This window comes from Emydura macquarii, unplaced genomic scaffold (genome assembly GCF_026122565.2).
Source record: "Emydura macquarii macquarii isolate MOO-44397 ecotype Brisbane River unplaced genomic scaffold, CSIRO-AGI_Emac_v2 contig_3390, whole genome shotgun sequence".
In the NCBI taxonomy this organism is placed as follows: Eukaryota; Metazoa; Chordata; order Testudines; family Chelidae; genus Emydura; species Emydura macquarii.
The window spans coordinates 6710226-6732292 of NW_027133527.1; the positions used below are offsets into that span (position 1 = coordinate 6710226).

The following is a 22067-nucleotide window of genomic DNA, read 5'->3' on the forward strand; positions in this document are numbered from 1 at the left end:
AAATGCCCATTCACAGTCACAGGGATACAGAAAATCTGGATTTGCACACCTTTAAAATATACTTGGGAAAGGAAGATTTTATGATCACTTTTAAAAAGTCACCTGTAATCTAAGGGTTTTAGTACAAAATGTATATCACCATCTCAATATGGACACGCACATGTGCAGATGAACACAGTGAGCTTGTCTACACTACAGAACGTTACCATGTTTGAACACTTGTGAACAATTGAGTCAGCCGACGCCAAGCTGGTCACAATTCGGAGGTCAGCACATACCAGGACGAGTTGAGTTCAGCATCACGTCGGCTAATTCAGCTGGTGACACTTTGGTCAAGCACAGTGGGCTGAATTGCACACCGGGACTAGGTTGTAATATAGATGCCAGTTAAGAAGCTAATGGGAGCGGGCTGGGTTTGCATCTTTACCACGCTGGATGGTCACTTCTCTAGACAGAGCTCTCGCTGGGGACTATCTTCACTAAACTTCTCTTTTGCACACCCAAGAGCTCTTTGCAGCAAGCGCCTACTTCTGTAGATAGAGCCTCTGCAGACGTAAGGGCCAGATTCAAATTAAGCCTTTGTTTACTCGCCCCTTGTCTAGCTGCCAACGATGGCCACGCTTCACTTCTTGGAAAATTGTATCATTTTCAAACAAAACTAAAAAACCGGACAGTTAATTAGTCAGCCTGACTTGGGTCTGCTCCGTCCTTGGAGCTGAAAATCAATTCTTGAGATCTTCTGGTTTGGTTCCTGCTTGGCGCTTGATTAACCTTTCTCACAGTGACTGTAACAAGAGAACTCGGGGTGCAGCTTGTCTTCGGTCTGCAGACACTCAGCCGTTTTGACAAGGGACTGTGTGCTTTGTTGCTCTTCGGTTTGGTCTCTGCATACCCACTTCCCTGCCTGGATGGCACTTCCCCTGGGAAGTAGGTTTACACACTCGCTCTGCCTCTCATTGAGATAATTATTGTTTTTGGTGTCTAATTACTCCTTTACTTTACATAACGCCTCGTGATTTGAACAGTCTTCTCCTTCTGGAAGTGTTGAACTCAAATGGCAGACTACAGAAGTACTGACAACGCGGAAGTCAGTGAGTTGTTTTTTTTTAAAAAAAGCCCTTAATTTAATAATTATCTAATTGCATAAATTAGACCTTATTCGAATCAGTGAGTTAAAGAATATTGAAATACTAGTGATAGACCCAGTTACTTAAGAAATCAGTCAGTTAAGGTGCTTGTGCACACCTCTGTTGTGGTGAGGTGAGTCCAGGTGATCATACGAGCCATTGGCTAATCAGAAAAGGTTAGGGGGTTAGTGGGCAGGTCATATCTAGGCAAGCACTTGTAAACGTGCAATGTGACTGTACGTGCAGCACGTGTACACTCTGCAGTGTGTTACGGACCAGTCGAAAGGAGAACCGTTTTATAGCTGTATGCAGCAGAGATCCCCATCTGGTAAATGTTTTAAGGTTAAATAGTTTTTTTTTCCCCCCTAACAAAATGGACATGTAGAGTGAGGGTAAAATCATGAGCTCTTCTCTGTCCTCCTCAAGATGGTTCTCTCTGACCTCGTTTTAATTATTTGGCTTCTATTTTCATTCTCTTTTGAAAAAACCTCTTTGGTTCTAGAAGAGACTTAGCGACCCTGATTCGGCAAAACATTTCAGCAAGTTCTTAAGGCCTATAGAAGTTAAGGAGATTTAAGTATGTGCTTAAAATGAAGCATCTGCTGTGCTGAACTGGGGCTATATTATTACCAGGTTTTTAACATACTGAAAATATTGACTCAGTTAGTTGCAGAAGTGTTCCTACTGTGTCCCTGCAGATAGGTGCGTTTGAAAACTTTACCCCCAAAAGCTAAGACCCTTTTTTAAAAGTGATTTCGAAGTCTTCGTCCTCATGTGGGCTCCTAACTGCCAGAACTTTAAAGGTATTTATATGCTAGAGGTTCAGATAGGCACTTTTGAAATTTTCGCTAGGCGCCTAACTCCCATTGGCATCAACCACACTAGCTTCCAATCTGCATCTTCATGCCGCTAAATGCCTTTCGAAAATCTGACCTGATTCACTTTTGCAAATGAGATTTTGGCTTTTAGGTCACTGAGGGGCTTTTGAAAAATGTTGCCTTCCTTAGCCTTTGCTCCAGGTAGGAGATGGCACATTTCAATCCTCTCTCCTTCAAAGAGCCCAACTTTCATGGGGCACTGGGCGTTAGCAGTTTGTAACAGCCCCTCTTCACCATTTGCGAAGTTTGTTTGATTGCCAGGGGTTGCTTTAGGAAAAGATCTGCAGTGCCCCTTTCAGAAGGCCAGGCAAGGGAGATGGTGGTCCCCTCTGGTGAGCAAAGGATTAGTAGCTACCCCAGCACACCAGTGACTGCCTCTCCATCTCCTGGCTGTGAAAAGGGGAAAGGAATCTGTTTCATCCAAACACTTCTCTATGCATGCATAATTTCCATCCATCCTTGTGCTTAGTATAATTTTTGGATGTTAAGTTGACAAAATCATCAATATGGCATCTTGGCAGCCCTAAATACTGTCTGGTTCCCAAGCTTCTCATTTTTCTGCTAAGATGATTTGTAAGTGCCCCAGTATTACTATAAAGCAATCACAGCTTAGAGCATTTCATGGTCAAAGAAAGAGAGTCGTGTACAGTGCTTATTTAAACCTCTCATGCTTACCCATAAATAGTTCCTTCTTTCCATTCCATGTACCAGTGTCGCTAGTTAGTTAGAGGCGCTCCGAGTTGGGCTAATGAAAGCATTTGCGGAAGCTTGACCAGCTGATGATTCATCATCTTTTGCCTCTCCATGTGGACTGAGTAGGGGGGAAGGTTTTTTTTAAAAAAATCCTGTTTTCTGTCTCGTTACAACAGTTGCAGAAAGGATTCTGAAACAGAAACAGCTGTGAAACTAGGAATTGGAGTTTGACCAAAAATGACCTGCCAGTTTATTTTCATTATATATAGTTTGTGTCAATGCGAAGGTGATGGAATAAATCAATATGTTGTAAGGTGACGAAGGGCCCTCGTTCTAAACCTCTTCTCCTAGCATTCCAAAAACACCGTGCTGGGAGGAAAATACTTGGAAACACTGGTTCCTTTACACAGCACTCTGACTCCTCCGGGGAGTAGTCCAAGTGGTTCCAGTGGTTGTACACACTGAACAAGACATTACTCACTGGGGCAGATCTACCGCTGTTGTGATATGTCATAGCTTCATTGAAATCAACAGTCCTGTGACGGTTTACACCCGCTGAGAATCTCCTGGAATGTGGATGAGTGTAGCAGAATCAGGGACCTTGTCAGTGGGAGTTAGGGAGACAAGGTGGGTGAGGTAATAGCTTGTGTTGGATCAACTTCTGTCGATGAGCAAGACAAGTTTTCCAGCTGCACAGCACTCTTCTTCAGGTCTGGGGAAGGTACTTGGAGCGTCGCAGCTAATACAAGATTGAACAGAGAGTTCAGGGTAAGTAGTTAGCGGTATGCGAAGGGACCATTCGAGGTGAAGTAGCCCGTTAACACCCCTGTAGTCAGAGGAGAGCCAGTGGGTTACAAATTTTTCTGATAAGCCATAAATCCAGTGCCTTTATTAAGGGCTGATCCACACTACAGAGTTGTGTTGACAAAAGTCTGCTTTGGTCAACAAAACATTGGAGACTTAACACACACAAATGCTCCTCCCCTGCCATGCCGACATCAGAAAACCACCGCAACGAGCGGTGTAGGGCTGCACCGTGTCGGTGTAGACGCTGCGTACCTTGTTGGCTGGCATTCATGTGGATTTCACAGCTCCAGAAAGCCAAGCAGCTAGAGTCCTTCGGAGAGCTGAGCGGCTGGGACCCTGCTCCCATCTGGGAGTGGGGCGAGAAGCCCGGACGGCTTCCCCCGGCTCCCGGCGGGAAACAGGGAGTGGGGGAGAAGCAGCCCGTCGGGAGCCTGTGGGGCAGGGGCAGCCGAAAGACCAGGCTCTCAGATCCCCACACTGCCCTGCTAAGGTTGGTGGAAGCGTTCCAGGTGAGGACACCCCCCACCGACCCAAGGCGCGTAGTGTGGACATCAGGCACCGCAGTAATTAATGCAGTGGCTGTAAGTCGACCTAACCTAGGTCCACTTATCTTTGTCGTGTAGACCAGGCCTGAGACCATGATTTTTAGTGTCTATTACAGTTATGAATGTAAGCTCCCAGGCGTCTCTTCTGAAGGTGCTGGGCAGGTTTCCTTTGAAGATGAGGACTGATAGATCGGATATAGAGCGATCGCTTTGTGAAAAGTGGGAGTCAGGCACCGTTTGAAAACCTCCCTCGTTATCATTAAGGGCTCACTGAGCTGTAACAGCGTTTTAGGCCAAGATATTGACGTGAGAGGGTGGGTCCAATGTACCACCTGAGCTAAACTTCAGGAACGGGGGAAGACGTTTGTCAGAACACTGAAAATCGCCGTACTCAGCTTTATGGGTTTTCATTGCATCTCAAGGATCAGTGGGAAAATATTTGATGATGTCTTTGTTGTCTCCATTGGAAATCACGCTAGATATTGGTAAAATAAAAAGGCTATCTTCTAAAGTGACAGTTTTATTTCTGCAGCTGTTAAAAAAAAATAAAAAGCCATTCTGCAGTGGCTATAAATATTAGACAGGCTACTATAGGGATTTGTGTAAAATAGATTCCCACCTTCTCAGTTCAGGATGGATTCCTGCTTGTTTGTTCGTATTATACTACAGGGGGGTGGATTTTTTTCCCCAAGTGGCTTTTGTTACATATAAAAATTGAGATGGGATATCTTTCTCTTCTTAAAGAGGAGCTCAGTTTTAGAAGCAGTAAAACTTGGTGCTGATTTAAAGGACAGCTGTTACAGCCGTTAGCAGTGTGAATTCTTCTCCACATCACTTATCCCAGGGAATATGGCTATATTCTTTTTCAAAAGAAGAACCTGCTAAAATGTGACTTGTCGATCTGTTTGGAAAGGAATTGACCTGTTGTACACATTAGCATGCACAGCTGCCTGCTGTATCAGTTAGTGAAATGGCAGGATATGGTGCATGAGGGCTGTGAGGTACCGGGGGCTGGGATAACTGTTTTGCTGATAAGCACCTCCGCAACCTTTAAAGAAAGACGGTGCAATTGTCACATCTCATTCATACCAGGATGAAAGCTGCATTTGGCTCCATGAAGAGCACGGAGCCTGGAGGCACAGCTCTGATCTAAATATGCACCACAGCATCTCTTCAAGGTCATTTCTGCTATCGCTATCTTAACAGCACAACATGGATCCACAGTTATCGCCCGCACCCTTTGCGTTTCGGATTGCATGCGGTTCACATCAGCCCACGGTCATTTTCCAACTCTCTTTTGGTTAGGGCATTTATGTTGCCGTAACACAAACTCAGTTCCTTTCCCCCAAAATTGTAAATCTGTGACTTTGCCCTATTGCTCAGGCAATTTCCTTACATTTTTACAAACGGAACAAAATCACCTATTCACAAATCTGGAAAATAAATTCATGGCATCTAGACAACTCCTTGGATATTCTTGCTGTAAAGGCCCCTCTAATATTGTGGCAGGAAGTAACGACTGGTTGATGCAGGTTTCTGCAGCTATTTGGTTTAACATAAGGAAATACAGCCCACGAAAGCTTATGCCTGCAGAAATTATATTTGTTAGTCTTTAAAGTGCTACAGAACTCTCGTTGTTTTTATTAAAAATAATGCTTTGTTTTCCTATAGAACTTTTCAACCCAAGAGGGGAAAGAACCTCCCAAACATGAATTATTTTAAAACCTTGCCCAATTAATCCTAAAGTAACCTACGTGTTTAAAAAAACACCTGCAGCACATCCCGTCAAAGCAAGTTCAGGTCTAGTGCCGTCAAATGTTTCAAATGAGCTGCCTAGATCTCTCCACCAAGAATTTCTGAACCTAATGGGCAGTGACAGTTGTATTTCCAAAGCCCTGCAAAACTTGAAATATATATTGGGAATTGGTGGAGTCTGCAGATGAGCTGCTTATTATCAGGTAGATCTTGTTACGCTGCTTATTACCATTCTGGTAACCTTTCTCAGTTACTTTCCTGCTGGTTTATTCTATCTTGATGCTAAGAGGGAAAGCCAGTGACGGTGTGGCCTAGTAAAAGCCCCTATCTCCACATTCCTTGACTTGAGCCTCCAGGGTTTGTGGAACTGGCAACTTCATTTTTGTGAATCTATTTTTGTGCTAATCTGCTGGTTTTCAGGCAGCCCACGAGCAGACAGGAAAACATTTTCTCTGCTGACACCAGTGTCTCCAATGTCTAACATATCCTTTTTCAGAGTCCAGGGCTGGTGTATCATTCCATGGCGTGGGATAGCGACCAGCTCTTGCCAAAGAAACTGGAAGTCTTGCTGGATATTGTTCAAATTTTATATTTTGGGGCTTCTCAGATCAGCATGAGACAATCTGGCTGTTTCATCTTCATTTCTGGACGTCTATGAAACCTCCAGTGGACATGCTGAGTTAGAGGGGGCATGTGTCTTTGCGAGGGGAGGGGGTTTGCACCCTGAATCGTTTGGAAATAAGCAACATCTTTCTCACAGCCCCCAGTAGCTCCACTACAATTGAGGCTCCATCAGGGCTTTTGTTGCAACCGTCTCTTTCCGGAGTCTGTAGCTTGGCCACTTTTTAAAAATTGTTCTGACTGAGTCTTAGCAGAGATGACAGGTTGGAAGCAGTCGTCTTAAACAAACTTGGGAGCTGATTTAATAGGGAAGGGCAGTCAGGAGGACAGCGTAAACAGAAGTTCAGTGTTTTCCACTCTAGTGCGTGGCAAAAAGAAACGGATGACTCCCTTCTGGTTGTTATCAGCCCTTTGTTCCCCAAGATGCACTGTATCACGGGACCCCTCAAACAGATTTCTCTGCTGAGAGGAATGTTGGGAGGGAAGCACGTGAGAGGCATCAGAATGGAGGCTGGGACTTTTTCTGGGGGGGAAGAGGCTTTCCCGTTTAACTTTATAAAGAGTATCTACCAGGCCATCTGCCTCTCGCTCTGATCACTTGGTTCCTATGTTTGTAACTCCTTCCCCAGTCTGTTTTTGTCCTTGTAGACACTGTGCTTCTCAGCGCAGGGCCTCTATTTCCCTGTCTTTGGAAAGCACTTGTCCCATTTGAGGCACCACCATAATATAAATGTTGACAACCCCAGTGAACTATTGCCCAGCATCTCTGGTCCATTCTGGTCTTAAAATCTGCGACTCTCAGGCTGCAGTGCTTTGCTGAATAGGGATGAGCTTAAACCTATCTTTAAGTTGAAACAGTGGCTTAAGTGTTGGGCTGGACTGAGGCATTGATCTGTGCAGTGGGAACGGGACACGTTATTGCTGAACAATATATTCCAGAGATGAGCAAACAGGCTCTGCGTTGCTGTGACTAGCATGGAACGTTGTCTTCAGCGTTATTCACGGAACTGCCCAGTGGCTTTAGGAAAAATAACCATGGCTTTCTTGGGTGCTGTGAGAACATAACACAATGTGCCAAAGGGGCTGCGGCTCTGATGTTAGCGTCGTCTTTTCCTTCACCTCATTATCAGTGAACAAAGAAGTGGGGAATGTTGAACTGTTCTCAGGTATTGTCTTAACTAGTTCGTCTTTTTAGACTGACATTAATTAAGTTTATTAAAAATGCAAAGTTGTTTCCTCAACAACTGACAGTTAAATACCCTGGGGAAAGTCTCTGCATGTAAAGCATCCGTTCTCCTTAGTGACATGTACTGAGAGGAGAGACGAGGAGACAGATAGGTACTGGCTTCTGCATCTCCAGTGCCAGAGGGAACAGAGCCAGGAGGGCTGGACTTGTGCAGTAGTTTTAACAAGAAATGCAGCTCACTAGCCATTAAAGTAAAGCCATTCATTCCGGTTCATATCGGATGTGACATGCATGTGGTAGGTATAGTCAAGCAATCTGTAACTGTCACTTCCTGATAGTAGAGCAATGATCAGTCTTATGAGCTTCTGGTCTAACCGAGTATCCACCTAACATTTCTCTGTAGCCGCACCCAGGGGACAGGAGTTCTTTACACTCTTTCGTTTACATTCAACATGAAGTGAAGCATTTGCCAGGTTTCTCTCACTTCCCGTCCCAACCCCCCTTCTTTCACATAGAAAATGCAAAGCCCCTACAGCCAGATCCTCACGTGATGCCAGTTGACACCAATGAGGCTCTGGTCCCTAGAGTTACTATTAAGAGGACCATCATGGTGGCTATTTTAGCGTTGCCTCACTGAACCAATCAGACAGGCACAGGAGTGGCACATTTCAGCACAAGATGGGGACCCTGGAACCTCCTGAGTTCTAATCCTGGCTATGACACCGATTCCCTTGTGGCCTTGGCTAGGTCTCTTAGCCTCTCTGACTCAGTTTCCCCATTTGTGAAATGGGGAGTATCCTGATTTCTCTACCTCCTGCACCATGGGGATAAGGGGGATTGATGAGAATGTAGAGCATCTGGAAGATGAACAGTCTGGTAGAAACACTAGGGAGAACTTAACAAATGCAAACAAGGGGGTAACACGGCCTCTTTGTTCAGAGATGGTACGTGCTCTGAGCATTGGAGGAGATGGTCTGGGTTTCGTTTTTAACCCTGTTCCCTCTCCTTTCCTCTCTGTGGTAACACACCTGCTTTCATGGACCCTTGAGTGTCAGGGCATCTGAAGAGGCAGGAGGAGGCAGTACTTAGCGTCGTTATATTTACTACGCCCCTCTCCTCGCCCTCCCCCCATGTGAATATTCTCCTCATTAAACAGAGCCAGGGAGTGTCATTTTTCTGAGGCCACACAAGGTGTCCGTGTAACAGCCAGGATTAAAATTTGTGACTTCCTGACCCCCCGTCCTGTGCTGAAGCCACTAGACCAAGCCTCCCTAGGATGCCTATTCCTGTGACAAAGTCCAACAGTGGCAGTGGTGCTGTTATCCTGGAGAAAGGAGGAGCCTGTGTAGCCCACGGTGGGGAGTGGTAGCATTTCTTTCAAGGTGACCCTTTCCCCCCATCTCCTAGATGAGGCCTGAACTGCTTTTCGAAGCTACCTCTTTCTGGTCGTTGTGTTTTAAAGTGGGATCTTCTCCCTCTCCCTGCAGGTAAATTCAAGGTAGGGGTTTCCCTAGGGGTTACAAGGCAGCACACCTTTTCCTCGAGATATAAGCCTATGTCTCTTCCAAAGCAGCTCTCCCTAAGAGATGCACACTTGCAACATCTGCACCATTTCCCAGGCCTCGATGCAGGAGCGACTGGTGCAGTGTGTGACGCAGTGACTGTTTGCACTGGTGGTGCTGTTAAACCAGTGATCTCTGTGCACACTGGTCTAATCCAAGCAGCCTTTGAAATGTGCGTGTGGACATGAGGTGTCTGACCGGTGTGCTGGGAGGACACTGTCAATCTCTCCAGTGGCACAATGACCTTGTCTACACTAGGCATTCAGTCAATAGGGGTTACCTAGTGTGAAGCTGATGTCACTGTTTAAACGTGAACAAGTAGAATGATCTAAGCTGTTAGTGCATGCCAAAGCCTTCTAGCTTCAAGGCGATGGAGGGGGAGGCGGCCCAGGTACTGATGTGTGTATTGGGAAAACACTGGTGCTCTTTGGTAAGAGAAGCTGCTTTGAGCTTAGCGGCACCGTTTCAAAGAGGTACAGTAGTATTGCATGCAACTGGGAAAGGCTCAGCGAGTAATTGCACTGCCATCTCATTCCGCTCCTGCAATTACTAGATTGCAATTGCTACAGCCTGATCGTTTGTCAGTCCCCGGCTACCCCATGAGAAAACACAGCCTTGCAGTTAACAAAACTCATAAGTATTTTGCATCTTCTTTTCTTTTCTCTCATTTTCCTCATTGAAATAATCTGCTCTGCAAAGTGTGAATGGGAGGGGATTGCAGACCGCATCCAGTTTGTTTTGTTTTCTCCACCCACCACGAGTTCTTTTTTTCCCTCTCATAGTGTGGACGGAATGCGGAAAACTTCGATCGATTTTTCACTCGCCATCCACCCGTCTTAACTCCACCTGACCAGGAAGTCATCAGGAACATTGACCAATCAGAATTTGAAGGATTTTCCTTTGTTAACTCTGAATTTTTAAAACCTGAAGTCAAGAGCTAAGTAGCTGTGTAGATCTCATTTCTGCATCTTTATCACCCAGTCCCAACAGCTGTTGTGGTGACATTCTTCATTGCAAAAGTTGCATTCATGGTTTTTCTTTTGTAATGATGCTAGAGTGACCATGTTTCAAGGCCAGAAGTGTCTTCACATAAGTTGGGACATCTCTGAATGACAGATGCTCTGTGAAAAATACTGCAATTTAATTATGTTTTAATCAAATTTTACTCATAGCTAATGATATCAGTACATTGACCAACAGATCATTAAATAGGGTGTCTGGCAGCACTCCAATCGCAGGCCATGACAATTGGGGGAAATCTCTAAGCATTGTCTTGCGTTCCTGTTCTTTCACTTATGTAGCCTTTAAATGTAATCACATGAAAATAGCTGTTGTCATTTCAGTCTGCTAGTGGCAAAGCAAGTGGATTTCATAAAAACTTTCCCTGGGAATTGAGTGTATAACACTGAACTTTGCAGACTTCTAATCAATCTTGAATTCTCCCCAAAAGAACAGGGTCAAGAGATTGAACATGGGACTTCTTGTCTCACGTGCAATCCTGAGTCCTTGTTTCTTTAAACACACTGCAAAATCTCTTGCCTTTTTTTTAAATTGTTTCATCAGACACAGCATTCCCTTATAGCAGTAATAAATTCCTGGGGAAACCAAGTCTATTGCTTACACAAATTTCTCCTGATTGTGCAGTTTCTTAGTAACTTTTTTTATTAAAAGAAAGTGTATCCAATTGTAAGAGGAAAGTTTAAAAGAACCCTTGTAAATGCTTTCAAATCTATGGTCACCCTAGTAAACAGCGTACATTACATGATTTTTACATTATTTCATATCAAACCTTTCTTTCCTTTGGGTTTTTTTCAAATGCCAAAATGATTGATTCAGTTTGTTACATGCGCTTTAAATGTGTCAAAATGGTATTAATGAAAATGAGCTGATATTTAAAGTTGAACGGTATTGTGAAATCTGATGAAGCCTGTAAAGAATTTTGTTCTCACTAATATTCCTACTTTTAAACAATGTGGCTGGATATTTAAATAGTCTGTTTGTGTTCCTAGCATCCAAAAAAAAAAAAAAAAAAGCTTCAGAAAAGCTGTTTCTCTTGAAACAATGACAATCGTATCACTTCCTTTTGTACCCTTCTGCCAGATGTTTGTGGGCTGTCCCTTTGAATCAAGCTGCTTTGAGCTGTAATGTGCCAACCTTTTTCCAAAACTGATTATAAAATAAAAAATAAGAAATACTATGTCAAAAAAAAAAAAAAAACCACCCACCAACCCTGCATTGATTTGTGAATGATGAATTTCGACACAGTTCTGCACTCTGAGATGCCTCCGTCAGGACGGAGTGGCGTTGGTAGTCAGAACGCTGCCTGCACATCATCTCAGATTGCTGACAGTGTCTGAGTCCAACCTGGGGTACCCCAGAGCTTCCAGGTCTGCCCATGCAGTAGCCCATGTCACAATACCATCTCCCCCACTACAGCACCACCCACAATGTCACTGCCCAGGGTGCGGCCATAGGGCGGAGCTGGCCTAGGGATGGAATTACCCCTTTCGCTCCCGTGGAGTGTGTCCCCTTCGGGACAATGCATGCAGTTATCAGCTGGCATCCTTCAGGGGGGCCACGCCCAGGCTCTGTGTTTGCATAGCACAACGCTTCTCCTGCCACCCTGGATTGAAGAGGGGGCTTCCTTGTTCTGAAATCCAAGTAAAATGAGAGATTCTTTCTTAGCCAGAGCTCAGGAAACCCCACCCTCCAGGTTAGCAGCGGGAGGAGCCCGAGTTCAGGTTATCTCTTTCAATGACTTTCACAGTAAGTAATGATTACAGGAGGAGACTTGAAGCTTCCAGAAATGTTAAGCGAATCTATCTCCATTAGACAGCGCGTGGCGAGCTGGTGACTCATTACTGCATGTGTTAACTCTCAAGGGAGCCATTGTTAAAAGCAATTGGTAGGTTTTTAGCTGAAGAGAGATCACAGGCTCCTGCTAATCTCATTCTCCCATGCATACAAAATTCCTTTGCTTCCTCTCTGGAATTCCACTTCAGCTGCACTAGAGGAGCCTGTGAGCGCATTTGCAGAGGCACCCAATAACAGTACCGAAGGCAGCAGAGGCTCCCACCAGCCCCCCTTCCTCTGTTCTGCCCCACATCACAGGGCCTGGTGTTCAGTGTGGAACTTCTCCAGGCTCTAAGAAAGGGGCATGGATAGGCCCTGGAGATGACTGCTGGAGAAACTGCAACTGCCCCTCTAATGTTAAGGGAGACGTAGCAGGGGCGGGAGTGATGCTTTTTTTTTCTTTTTGAAGAGGGGGCCCACATATAAACAGGCCTTTGTGTAAGACCCTGCATGTGGAATGTGCTGTCCCAGCAGGGGGCACAGAAACAGCCTGGACATTAGCAAGTCACATTTGAATACACGTGGGAGACTACACAGGCCTCTCCTGCCCCCAGAACTAAATGTGGAGGTGTAGAGATTTGCATCCTACATCTCCCAGTTCACCCTTGAGAGGTACAAAGTCACTTACACACGTAATCAGAAATGCACAGACCTGCGTTGGGTCACCCAGCACATCTCCCTGAGGTCGAGGCAAGATTCAGCCCGACCGCCCCACTTCTTGTGCTCTGGCCAGTCGTGTTTTACACATCCCAAGCAAGGGGACTCCCCTGCCCTCCGGCAGGCAGATGGTCCACAGCCTTCTGCATCCCACTGTCTGGAGACTTTTCCCGAGACAGCCTGAATTTCCCTTTCCTTAATTCATTCCAGTACTTCCCACTTAAACCCCCTTTCCCTGCTCCCTCCAAAACAATCCCCTTCCTTGGCAGAGGCCAGGCACGTGCTCACGCACTCACCCCTTAAAGAGAAATTCAACCGGAGAAGAAAAGTTGTAATGTTTTTGCTTATCACTAAGGCAGAAAACCCTTTGTTGCTCTCACCAGCTGGAGGCGTCTCTCTTATGTATTTATCTCACAAGCACCCCTGGAAAAGCGCAAGGGGGGGTGAAAGGCAGCTGCTGCAAAATATCCTAGGTGGGGAGACCTGTACAGGCGAGCACCTTGATGAGGCCACCTTCTTCTTAAGAGACTGTTCCAAAGGGATGGAGCCCGTCATGCTCCAGCTGTCTTACCGGTTCTCTGCCATCAAGCAGCCAGCATCGTTCCTCAGCCCCTTGAATGGGCACTGACGGCAGGTGTCGCTGTGTCTTACTCCTCCGCAGGCCGGTGTTTTACTTTACAGATAGCCCTGCCATGCTGTGCTTCTAGCGAGCAACGTCCCTTCTCTGATCCCACCAGCTCTTCTCTTCCCATGCGTTCCTGTCAATGAACTCCGCTGTCAATGAACTCCGCTGCTCCCCCTCCCAGCCTTCCCTCTTTACTGGGAGACCTAAGACGGCAGGGCTGGACCGGGCTGGGCAGTTACTAGGGTGGCCAGGTTTGATTGGATATATTCCTGGAGGTCGGATACGTTCCTGGGAGTTTCATTACATGACACTCTTTAATTAAAGAGTCGTCTTTAATTCCTGGAGACTCCAGGACAATCCTGGAGCGTGGCCGGCCCTAGCAGTTACCCCCTTTAGATCTTCTTACCTTCCTAGGTTCACAGACGAGGCCTGCAGGATCTGCCCTGTGTACAACCCTTCCCCTCGCTCTTCAAGTGACTGTGGAGCCTGGCTCCTTAGTGAGAGGAACAGGGTCCCTCCCACAGGTCGCTACCCTGCCCTAGGGCGAGGATAACATCTCTCTCGACTCCCAGGCGTATTCCTGGCTGCCTGAAATGCGCTGCGTCCTCTTTGTCGGGCAGAATCCCTGCATCTACAGCTGGCACCTGCTGCTCGTTTCCCCCGCCCCCACACACACACATCCTGTTATCCATGCCCTGCCCTGCACTCTCCACCCGCCCTCCCCGGCTTCACCTTTCCTTTTCCTCTCCGTGTTGGGAGGGATGGGGTGAGGTGAGGGTGGAAGCAATTATGCCAGCCCCCCACTTCTCTCAGCTACCAGTTGATGAAAGGCAAATGCTAGCGGTCTGGACTTCTTTTGTGGAGGGGGTCGATGAGAACAGGAGGACAGGGCATCTGGTCACTTCGAGTGGTGGAGGGACGGGGCCCTCGGCTTGCTTTCAGTGGCGACGGAGGGTCACTGTCTTCTCCGTTCACGCCCTGCTCCTTTGACTCCCTCATGGCTTCTCTCTCTCCAGCTTTCACGGGCCCAGTGGCCTCTCTTGCGCTATGCCACGTTCACCCCTCGTGTCCCCTTCCCTCCTCTTTTGGGCTTTTAACCTCATCTCGCTCTCCCCTACACAGCCTGTGGGTGTCGAGGCTGCTGTCTCCTTGGAATGGTCCAGGCCCCACTGGGGAAACCCAGCTTCAGGGAGCAGCATCTTCTACAGAGCCCATTCAGTCGGAGGGAAGAAAAGGAGATGGGGCCATTCCCAGGCGGGGCCTTTCCTCTCCAGCCATGTGCTGCACCCTGGGTGACGTGGCAAGCAGGACTTTCCTGTAGCAAGCTGATGGGACAAACAGACCCTCCTCCTAATCCAGCCGCAACGTCACAGCGGCCGGTATCGTCCGCGATTAATGTCAGGAGAAAAAGGTGCCTTCCCCATAAGGGCGACCTGGGTGTGTCGGAGAAGACCCAAAGCCAAAGAGATGCGCGGCCGACTGAGGCACCAAGAGTCTCGTCCCTGTTATCCATCGTCTGGCTGGGAATTTTTCGGAGCTACTCTGCACCCTGCATTTTGGGGGATTTGGGTTTTTTTTAAGGATTCCTGTCAGCACATTTTCCATAACTCTCCCCCCCACCCCGCTCCCTTGGACTCTGCAGAGATTGCTCTGGGCTGACTCACTCGCAAGTGGCAGGGGAGTGTCATTGTGAGGTGGTGCTCCTGTCCGCTGTAAACAGCAAGGTGTGTTTGGGCAGGACCCTGCTCTGCTGTGTGGGTTACACACTGGCCAGGCTTCTCCTCTAGGCTGAGCGTGGAGTATTGCAACCCCAGATAGTCTCTGGGCTCCGCAGAACCAAAGCGTGGGGCCGGGATTCTCTGGCCATAGCCAAGGTGCAATATAAAGCCTTCCTGATACTTCATCAGTAAAGACAATATGAAGGTGAATGACCAGGCCTGGCGGAGAGTGGGATCTCCAGGGTAAGTGCACACGGCAGCTCTCTGCACGCAGCCAAGTAAGTGCATTTTCATTCAAGCCACCGCGTTGCTCCCATTGCATGAGATATTCAATCACAAAGTGACACGGCTTCTCCGATGTGTGAATGAGGTTCTGCTCCCCTAGCAGTGGAATTGCAACCCGTCAGGGGCACTGTGCAGAGCAATGGCTACCCTTTGGCGCTAGCTGACAGGATAATAAACCGGAGCTGCAAAAAAAAAAAAAAAAAAAAAAAAAAAGCAGCTGTGTGCTGGAACGTGGAGCCTGGGCAAGCTGGCCCCGCACTGCAGACAGCTCTGTCGAAACAGGGAGACTCGGTCTAGAATGGAAAGGTTTAAGACCGGTTCTCGGCTTTCAATCCCCGAGACACACAGGTACCTGCAGTGACCCCTGCTTCTACCCAGAGTCTTCTGGGGGTTGCTAAACTAACAGACCCCAGCCCTCACCCAGGAATGGAGGGAGGCCATTGAATTGGGGGGGAAAGAAGGGCGTCTCCCTCAAGCAGTGGCTTCCAATCCACATTGCCAGGGCTTCTGCCACTTCAGACCTTTGTGCCTTGTATCCCAGGGCCCCCACTTTTCACCCCAATGGGTCTATGCTGGGTTCCCAACTCCCTTTCCGCTGGGCAGGCTCCTGCTTGTCTGGGAGCTTACAGCTACCCCGGGCTGAGGTTTGCAGGAGCCCGGCGTCTGTCTGAAGCGGGAGGCGTGCACGCTGGGGAACAGACATCCCGGCAGAAACTGCCCGCTTGGCCCGGGACAGCTGGAAATCATAGCCCTAAACTAAAGCTGGAACTTACTGGTAGGATCTGACACCTACTGATCCTCTTTGATTGGTGCTTAGATGCCATGTGATGTGCAGCTTAGCCACACCAGGGAGCGAGCTGTGAATGATTAAATGCCCCGGTCCCTTAATCACACGTTTATACACGGATGAAAAGTGCTGTGTCAAAGCTAAATATTATTGCTTGATTGTCCTGAGTAGCTGTGGCAGGTCTCCCGTCTGCACGTTTCAGTCAGCACTGGAATTCTGCTGCTATTTACACCACAACTTCTGCCCTTTTATTGGTGACAATGCAAGTTCCCATCTGTATATTTCTTTACTGATGAGGTATTTCTGGTGCTTATATTGTGTTTTTGTTGCTACTGGTTTCATAGGCCAGCCAAGCATTCTTAATGCAGTATGTATGTAGCTTAGTTTACACAGGCGCAATCCAGGGTGTAAATGAGTATGGAAAACTGCATAGATCTGTTTTAACAAATTGCTACTTCCATGCTAATAGCAGCAGGTCAACCTAACTGAGACTATAATTCTTTTTGCTTTGGTCTAACTGTACAGTCGATATTTTTGTGATAATCTGGATTTAGAAAAGGTTGCATCTGTGTAATTTTATTTTTACATTAGGTTTTTGGACCCAGTGTATATTTAATATGTGACCCTGGAGAAAAAATCACAGATTAATCTCTGATTAAATAGCTAAAAACAATGTGGGAATGAAGACGATACGGCATCTCAACTAAAAATCTCAGACTACGAACAGAAAAGGGGGAAAATCATCTGCTGCCACTAAACTGTTATGGCTGATGAGTTTTTTGTATATGCTGAAATCATAGCAAATGTTTACTTCCAATATTGTGGTGTGTTGCTCTCTCCAGGACTCTCTTACTGTAGATAACAAATCAGTGTTTCCAGTGAAAGTTTTGCATGTTGAGAAATCGTTCAATTAATTTTCTTTTTTAAAACTGCGAGATTGGTGGGTGAGGGGAGACTACGCCATTGGGGAATGCCATGTCCCTTCTGTACCGCACCGCGCTGTCACCATATCACTGTACAACCTTTGTTGGGTATTTTATAGTGAGTTAGATAAATGCTTTCCTGCTTTTGCACACTGTACCCAATTGCATTTGTGTGTATAAAGGCTACTGCTGAGTATTTGAATGTACTATATCTAATGTGTCTTTTCTAAAAAAACAAAAAATTCAGACTCTATGTATACAAACCATGTACAAATCCTAAAGAACAGGCAGCATCGATCGCTCTGAACATGCATATGGTATTACAGACATCCGCCTTGCTGGGATTTCTCTCTTGTTTTTCTCTCTTTTTATTGTGTTTAATTTTGTGCTTTTCATTTGACAGAAAGACAAACGAGACACTTCCAACTTCGACAAAGAGTTCACCAGGCAGCCTGTGGAACTCACGCCTACTGACAAACTCTTCATCATGAACTTGGATCAGAATGAGTTTGCTGGATTCTCCTATACCAATCCAGAATTTGTCATTAATGTTTAGCCAAGATGCAAATGTCACCTCCTGTGCTCGTAATCCAAACCTTCAGATCGCCTTGTACATATCAACTAGTCTTCCGGGATTAACGGTGCATACATTCATACATACCCTCATTCAGAATGTGGCGATAACTTGTTTTAGGAAGCCTTTATATGTATGTGTCACTTGCTAGCTTGGTTTCTACATCCGGAAATATTTCGTTCGTGAGGTAACAGCAAAAGGTAATACTTCTAGAAACTACCAATAATGGTAAACAACGGAATTTTTAAACAGGTCTGAATATTGTCTCTAAATACCAAATTGCTACAGTCTTTGTAATTTTTAAAATCAGATGCTGAGATGCTGGTAAACTTTCTTTGAATGCTAAGCATGGTTGATATTTTTAACTGTTGTGCTGCGGCTTGCAATGACTGTGAACTTGTCTTAGAGCCTTTTGTTCAAGAATTGAAACAGTTCAATCTGATCAGTGTGAAGAAGTCTGCTTATAGACATGTTTATATTTTTAATGCATTGTATATACAGTCAAACTGGCTCAATCAAGCTGTCTTCCTCTTTAGCCTACTGTAAAAGTGTGCATTTCAATACAACAATAATTTTTCTTTCCTATTACTCAGGCATAAAACTACAAAATGAATTTCATTCCAGTTCATGTAAATCAGAACAAGCCTTTTTCTAAGTAAAAGGTGGGATTTTTTTTTTTTAAAACATCTGGAACAGTTTGCAGTTTTGATATACTATAACAACACTCTCAGATCTTTCTCTTGTTTTTTCACAGACACTGTTCAAAGTTAACAGCTCTGTAAGGATATTAATATTCTACCAAAACACAACATTTGCAAGCTCATTTTACAGTTTAGCAACTGAAAATATGCCCATTAGGAGAGGGCACTACTGAGGGCTATTTCTAAAGGTAACTTTTTATACTGTACACCCTTTGCTATTATCTAGATGCACAATGTAATTAATTTTCAACACACCCCGATTTACTTAGTTTTACTCCAAAGTTCGGTTTTATGGGGTTGTAATTAGTAACCCAGGACCCTATGTATCACTTTTTAAATTCTAAATTTTTCAAAAATCTGTAATAAACTATTGCAGCTACAGCATGCGTGTAGCAAAGTGCCAGACACAAGAGCCAAGCCAGACAAGATCAAATGCTTGTCTTTCACCTGGCTAGCTATTCTTACTTGTTGCCCATCTCTATTTAGGCACAAACACAAGTATTAAGTGTGTGTACGTTTGGAAACACTGATGGCTGTGCCTGTCTCACTGTATGCAAGCTGGGCTGGTTTCCAATAATTTTTTGTTTTTAAAAACAGTATCGATTTTAATGTAAATACACATTAATTCATGAATATAATTAAAAGTAGAGGGGGGAATCTTATGGGTTATATGGAATTTCTATAGAGAAAATAGTGGTTTGTAGGTCTTTTATAAACCTCAAACTTTACCTTTTGAATATTTTTTTAAACGATTTAAGAGAAAAAAGTTGCTGACCACTAGGAACAGATGTCTTTAGCTCATCCCTGGGCCATGAAAAGCATCCAAACACCCTAGTTACTTTGGTCCATTCCTGAATTTAATGGAGGCCATGCCTGCTTCTTCTTTGGAGCATAGTGTACTCTTGGTCTCTTTGAGCATGCGTTGATCTGTATTTGAGGAAGTAAAATTTTAAAAAAATTAAAAATTAAAAACTGCAAATTGTGCCAGCTCTGTTTAGAGGTACACAGGAGTCTTTGCATCAGGCCAAGCCCAGGGAAGATTTGGTTTGAATTCATTTATGATGCGAGTTCTCATAACTCCAGCATATTTTGCAGAAGATGCCCTAGTTTCTTCTGCAGCTCACAGCTGGCTTTTGAAGCAAGTGTATTATTGTGACTGTCAGATATATTGCTACAAAGTTACTATTACTCCAATGGTGAATGTTTTTTAATTTCTCTCTCTCTGGTATTTTAAAATGTTAATACCCTGCCCCAACCTATTCACTAATAGCATCTGGTGAGTTCTTACGGCAAGGAAGGTACCATGGTAACTTTACCGTACGCTATTTTTTACATGCAGCCTAGAAAAGGGGGAATGATGTCTAAAACAAAAGACATTTCTGTACCTTTGCGTGACACTTCTGCATGAAGTAAGATTTGCTTACATGCTAACGAACACAGTCCCCTTCTACCAAAGGCACTTCCTAAGACCCCCGTCCTGCAAACACTCGCACGTGTGCGTACCTGTGCTCAGGGCAGCAGTCTGGGATTGCGCACATGGGTAAAGCTAAGCACATGTATCCGTGTCTGCAGAACCAGGACCAACGGTCCCAGACCTGGATCACGTTAGACAAGGCCTGAGCCAAAATCCAGTGAAGTCCATGCCTCTAGCTACTCATCTGCTGCAGGGTCTGCAGGACGGGGCCTTTTGAGTTGATGCATTCAGGTGCTGCCCCTCCTGCCACTGCCAAAATATTTGTCAAGCTTTGTTTTCAGATCTTTTTAAAGTGATGGACAACGGTGAAATGGAGAAACCTGCCCACCAGCTGACGTGGAGATTTGTAAGGACGCTGACCAGGAAGGACAAAGTGACAGGTCTTTACAGGGTTGGCGCCCTGCCTGCTGTAGCTCGTTGATTTACACTGTACAAAGAGATGGGAAAAGGCACGGCACTCTGGGAGGCTCTTAACCACTGAGAGGCTTCAGACAAGCCCTGTTCGTGCTCGTGTGTGCTGGTGGATGAATCACACTTTGTAAAAACGACAGCTTGACACGGCACCCACCTGTAACGCACATTGCCATGGCTGCAGTCGCCAGAGAACCAGGGTACAGGCTGGGGGGGGGGGGGGGGGGCGGCGTCTATAAACATGGCAGGGATGCTGGCGAGGGAACGGGAGGCACGTGAGCCGGAGACTAAAACAGGGAGAATTCCACGTTGGGTAGCGGGAGATCCTGCCCAGTCACGCAGACAGCAGAGTAATTCTCCAGGGAGAGTCACTGGTCTCTACACACTACAGATTAGGTTGACCTAGCTACGTTTTACGCCCCGTGTGACATAGCTAAGCTGACCTGAGTCTCGGTGTAGATGACACCATGTCAACGGAAGAATTCTTCTGTCGACCTCACTACCTCCTCTGAGAGGTGGATTCACTACAGCGCAGGAAGATCCCCTTCTCTCTGTAAGCGTCTTCGTGGCAGCCGCACACCCGTGCCACTGGAGCCTTTCTATTGTGGACTTCGGTCTATGCCAGAGACTTAGATGTAGCACGGAGAACCGTCTGGCAGAGGCAGGAGTGAACTAGGAGTCACCTTGACGCTCGGAGAGCCTGATTCCGGTCTGACACTGGATTTCCACCAGTGTAACGGGGTTTTATTGGTGCCATCCCTGATTTACACCAGGGTAACTTGCCACCTGTGGTTCTGCAGGAGGCAGGCTGAGGACGTCAGGGCAGGGTGCACTGCCCTTTCTAGAGCGAGTGCTGTTCTTCCTGTGTAATTGTTCCCCCTGAAGTGCTACGAGACAGACAGACGGGTCTAAGGCGAGCAGCCAGGCTGAGCTGCTCCTGGGTTTAAAGACGGGTGTCTTTCTGAACCCCAAGATTACTGGAAAGGAGGAGAACCCTGACTCCTGCCTTCGCACGGAGTGCCCCTGATCATCACAGGTATGTGGGGTCCAGGGAACTCACGTGGGTTCTCTGTTTTCTGTGCTTGCCTTAAGTTGGCCTCAGCACCTCCGGAAAGCAGGCCCCTAAGGCCGTTACACAGACCTGTCCAAAAACGGAGTCTGCGGCAGGCGTTTCGGTGTCTAACGGGGGCTGCGGGGCAGGTAGTTGTATGATACGTCGATTGGGCTCAGGTATGGATGCTGTGGAGGCCAGGCTCAGAGGCGGCTGGCAAAGGCTGAGTTAAAGCTGCTTTGCTTTGCTTTTTCAGGCTTGTTGGAAATTCATTTCTGCACATTCATGTTTACACCAAAGCGGAGGTTTCACCACCCCTGGTGCTCATGCGTTTGTTTTTAGAGAAAGAGCTAAGCAGTAAAACCGCCTCACCTGCTTTCGAAGGCAGGTTTTGCTTCAGTTGCCAGCCGTGGAGTGGCTGGGTTGGTTTCAGGAAGCCGGGGTTCAAGTCGCTCCCTCTTGGGGACCAATCGAGATGTTGAGGTTTTCATTCACTTTGCGGGGTGTAAGCTTAATATCTGAACAGGGCTCTGGAGGCCTGCTGTGGGCAGTAGCGTGCTGGATTGATTCCCCGTCTGTGCTGATGGCGGATGTGTGCTGGCCGGCTACCTGCGTTTTACTGCGGGAGGTTGAAGCGTTGTGTGTGTACTGCTGATGTGAGGTGCATTTTTCATATTTCTGCCAAGATTTCTTTGTCCCTGTGCCTGCACCAGGCACGTTTAAAATCACTTTAAAAAGATATAAAAGGACTTTGAACCAAAATCCAGGATAAGACCCTCCCATCCGCCCAAACTAAGCCTCTTTGCCCTCTGTTGGGCTCTGTCTCTCTCCCCA

General features: G+C 46.3%; 1 protein-coding gene across 4 annotated transcripts in view; it reads left to right on the forward strand.

Moving 5' to 3' along the window:
* The window catches only part of PRKCB (protein kinase C beta), a 221053-nt gene extending 202771 nt beyond the window's left edge, over nucleotides 1–18282 (forward strand). For 2 of the 4 annotated variants that reach the window (XM_067534304.1, XM_067534307.1), the window contains one exon: nucleotides 9957–11766. In XM_067534304.1, the coding sequence (XP_067390405.1) occupies nucleotides 9957–10115 (159 nt within the window). In that variant the 3' untranslated portion in view covers nucleotides 10116–11766. Of the gene's footprint in view, nucleotides 1–9956; nucleotides 11767–16690; nucleotides 17229–17425 lie in introns of those variants that run through there. The other 2 variants (XM_067534305.1, XM_067534306.1) reach the window with 2 other exon arrangements.
* Nucleotides 18283–22067: the final 3785 nt, after the last annotated feature.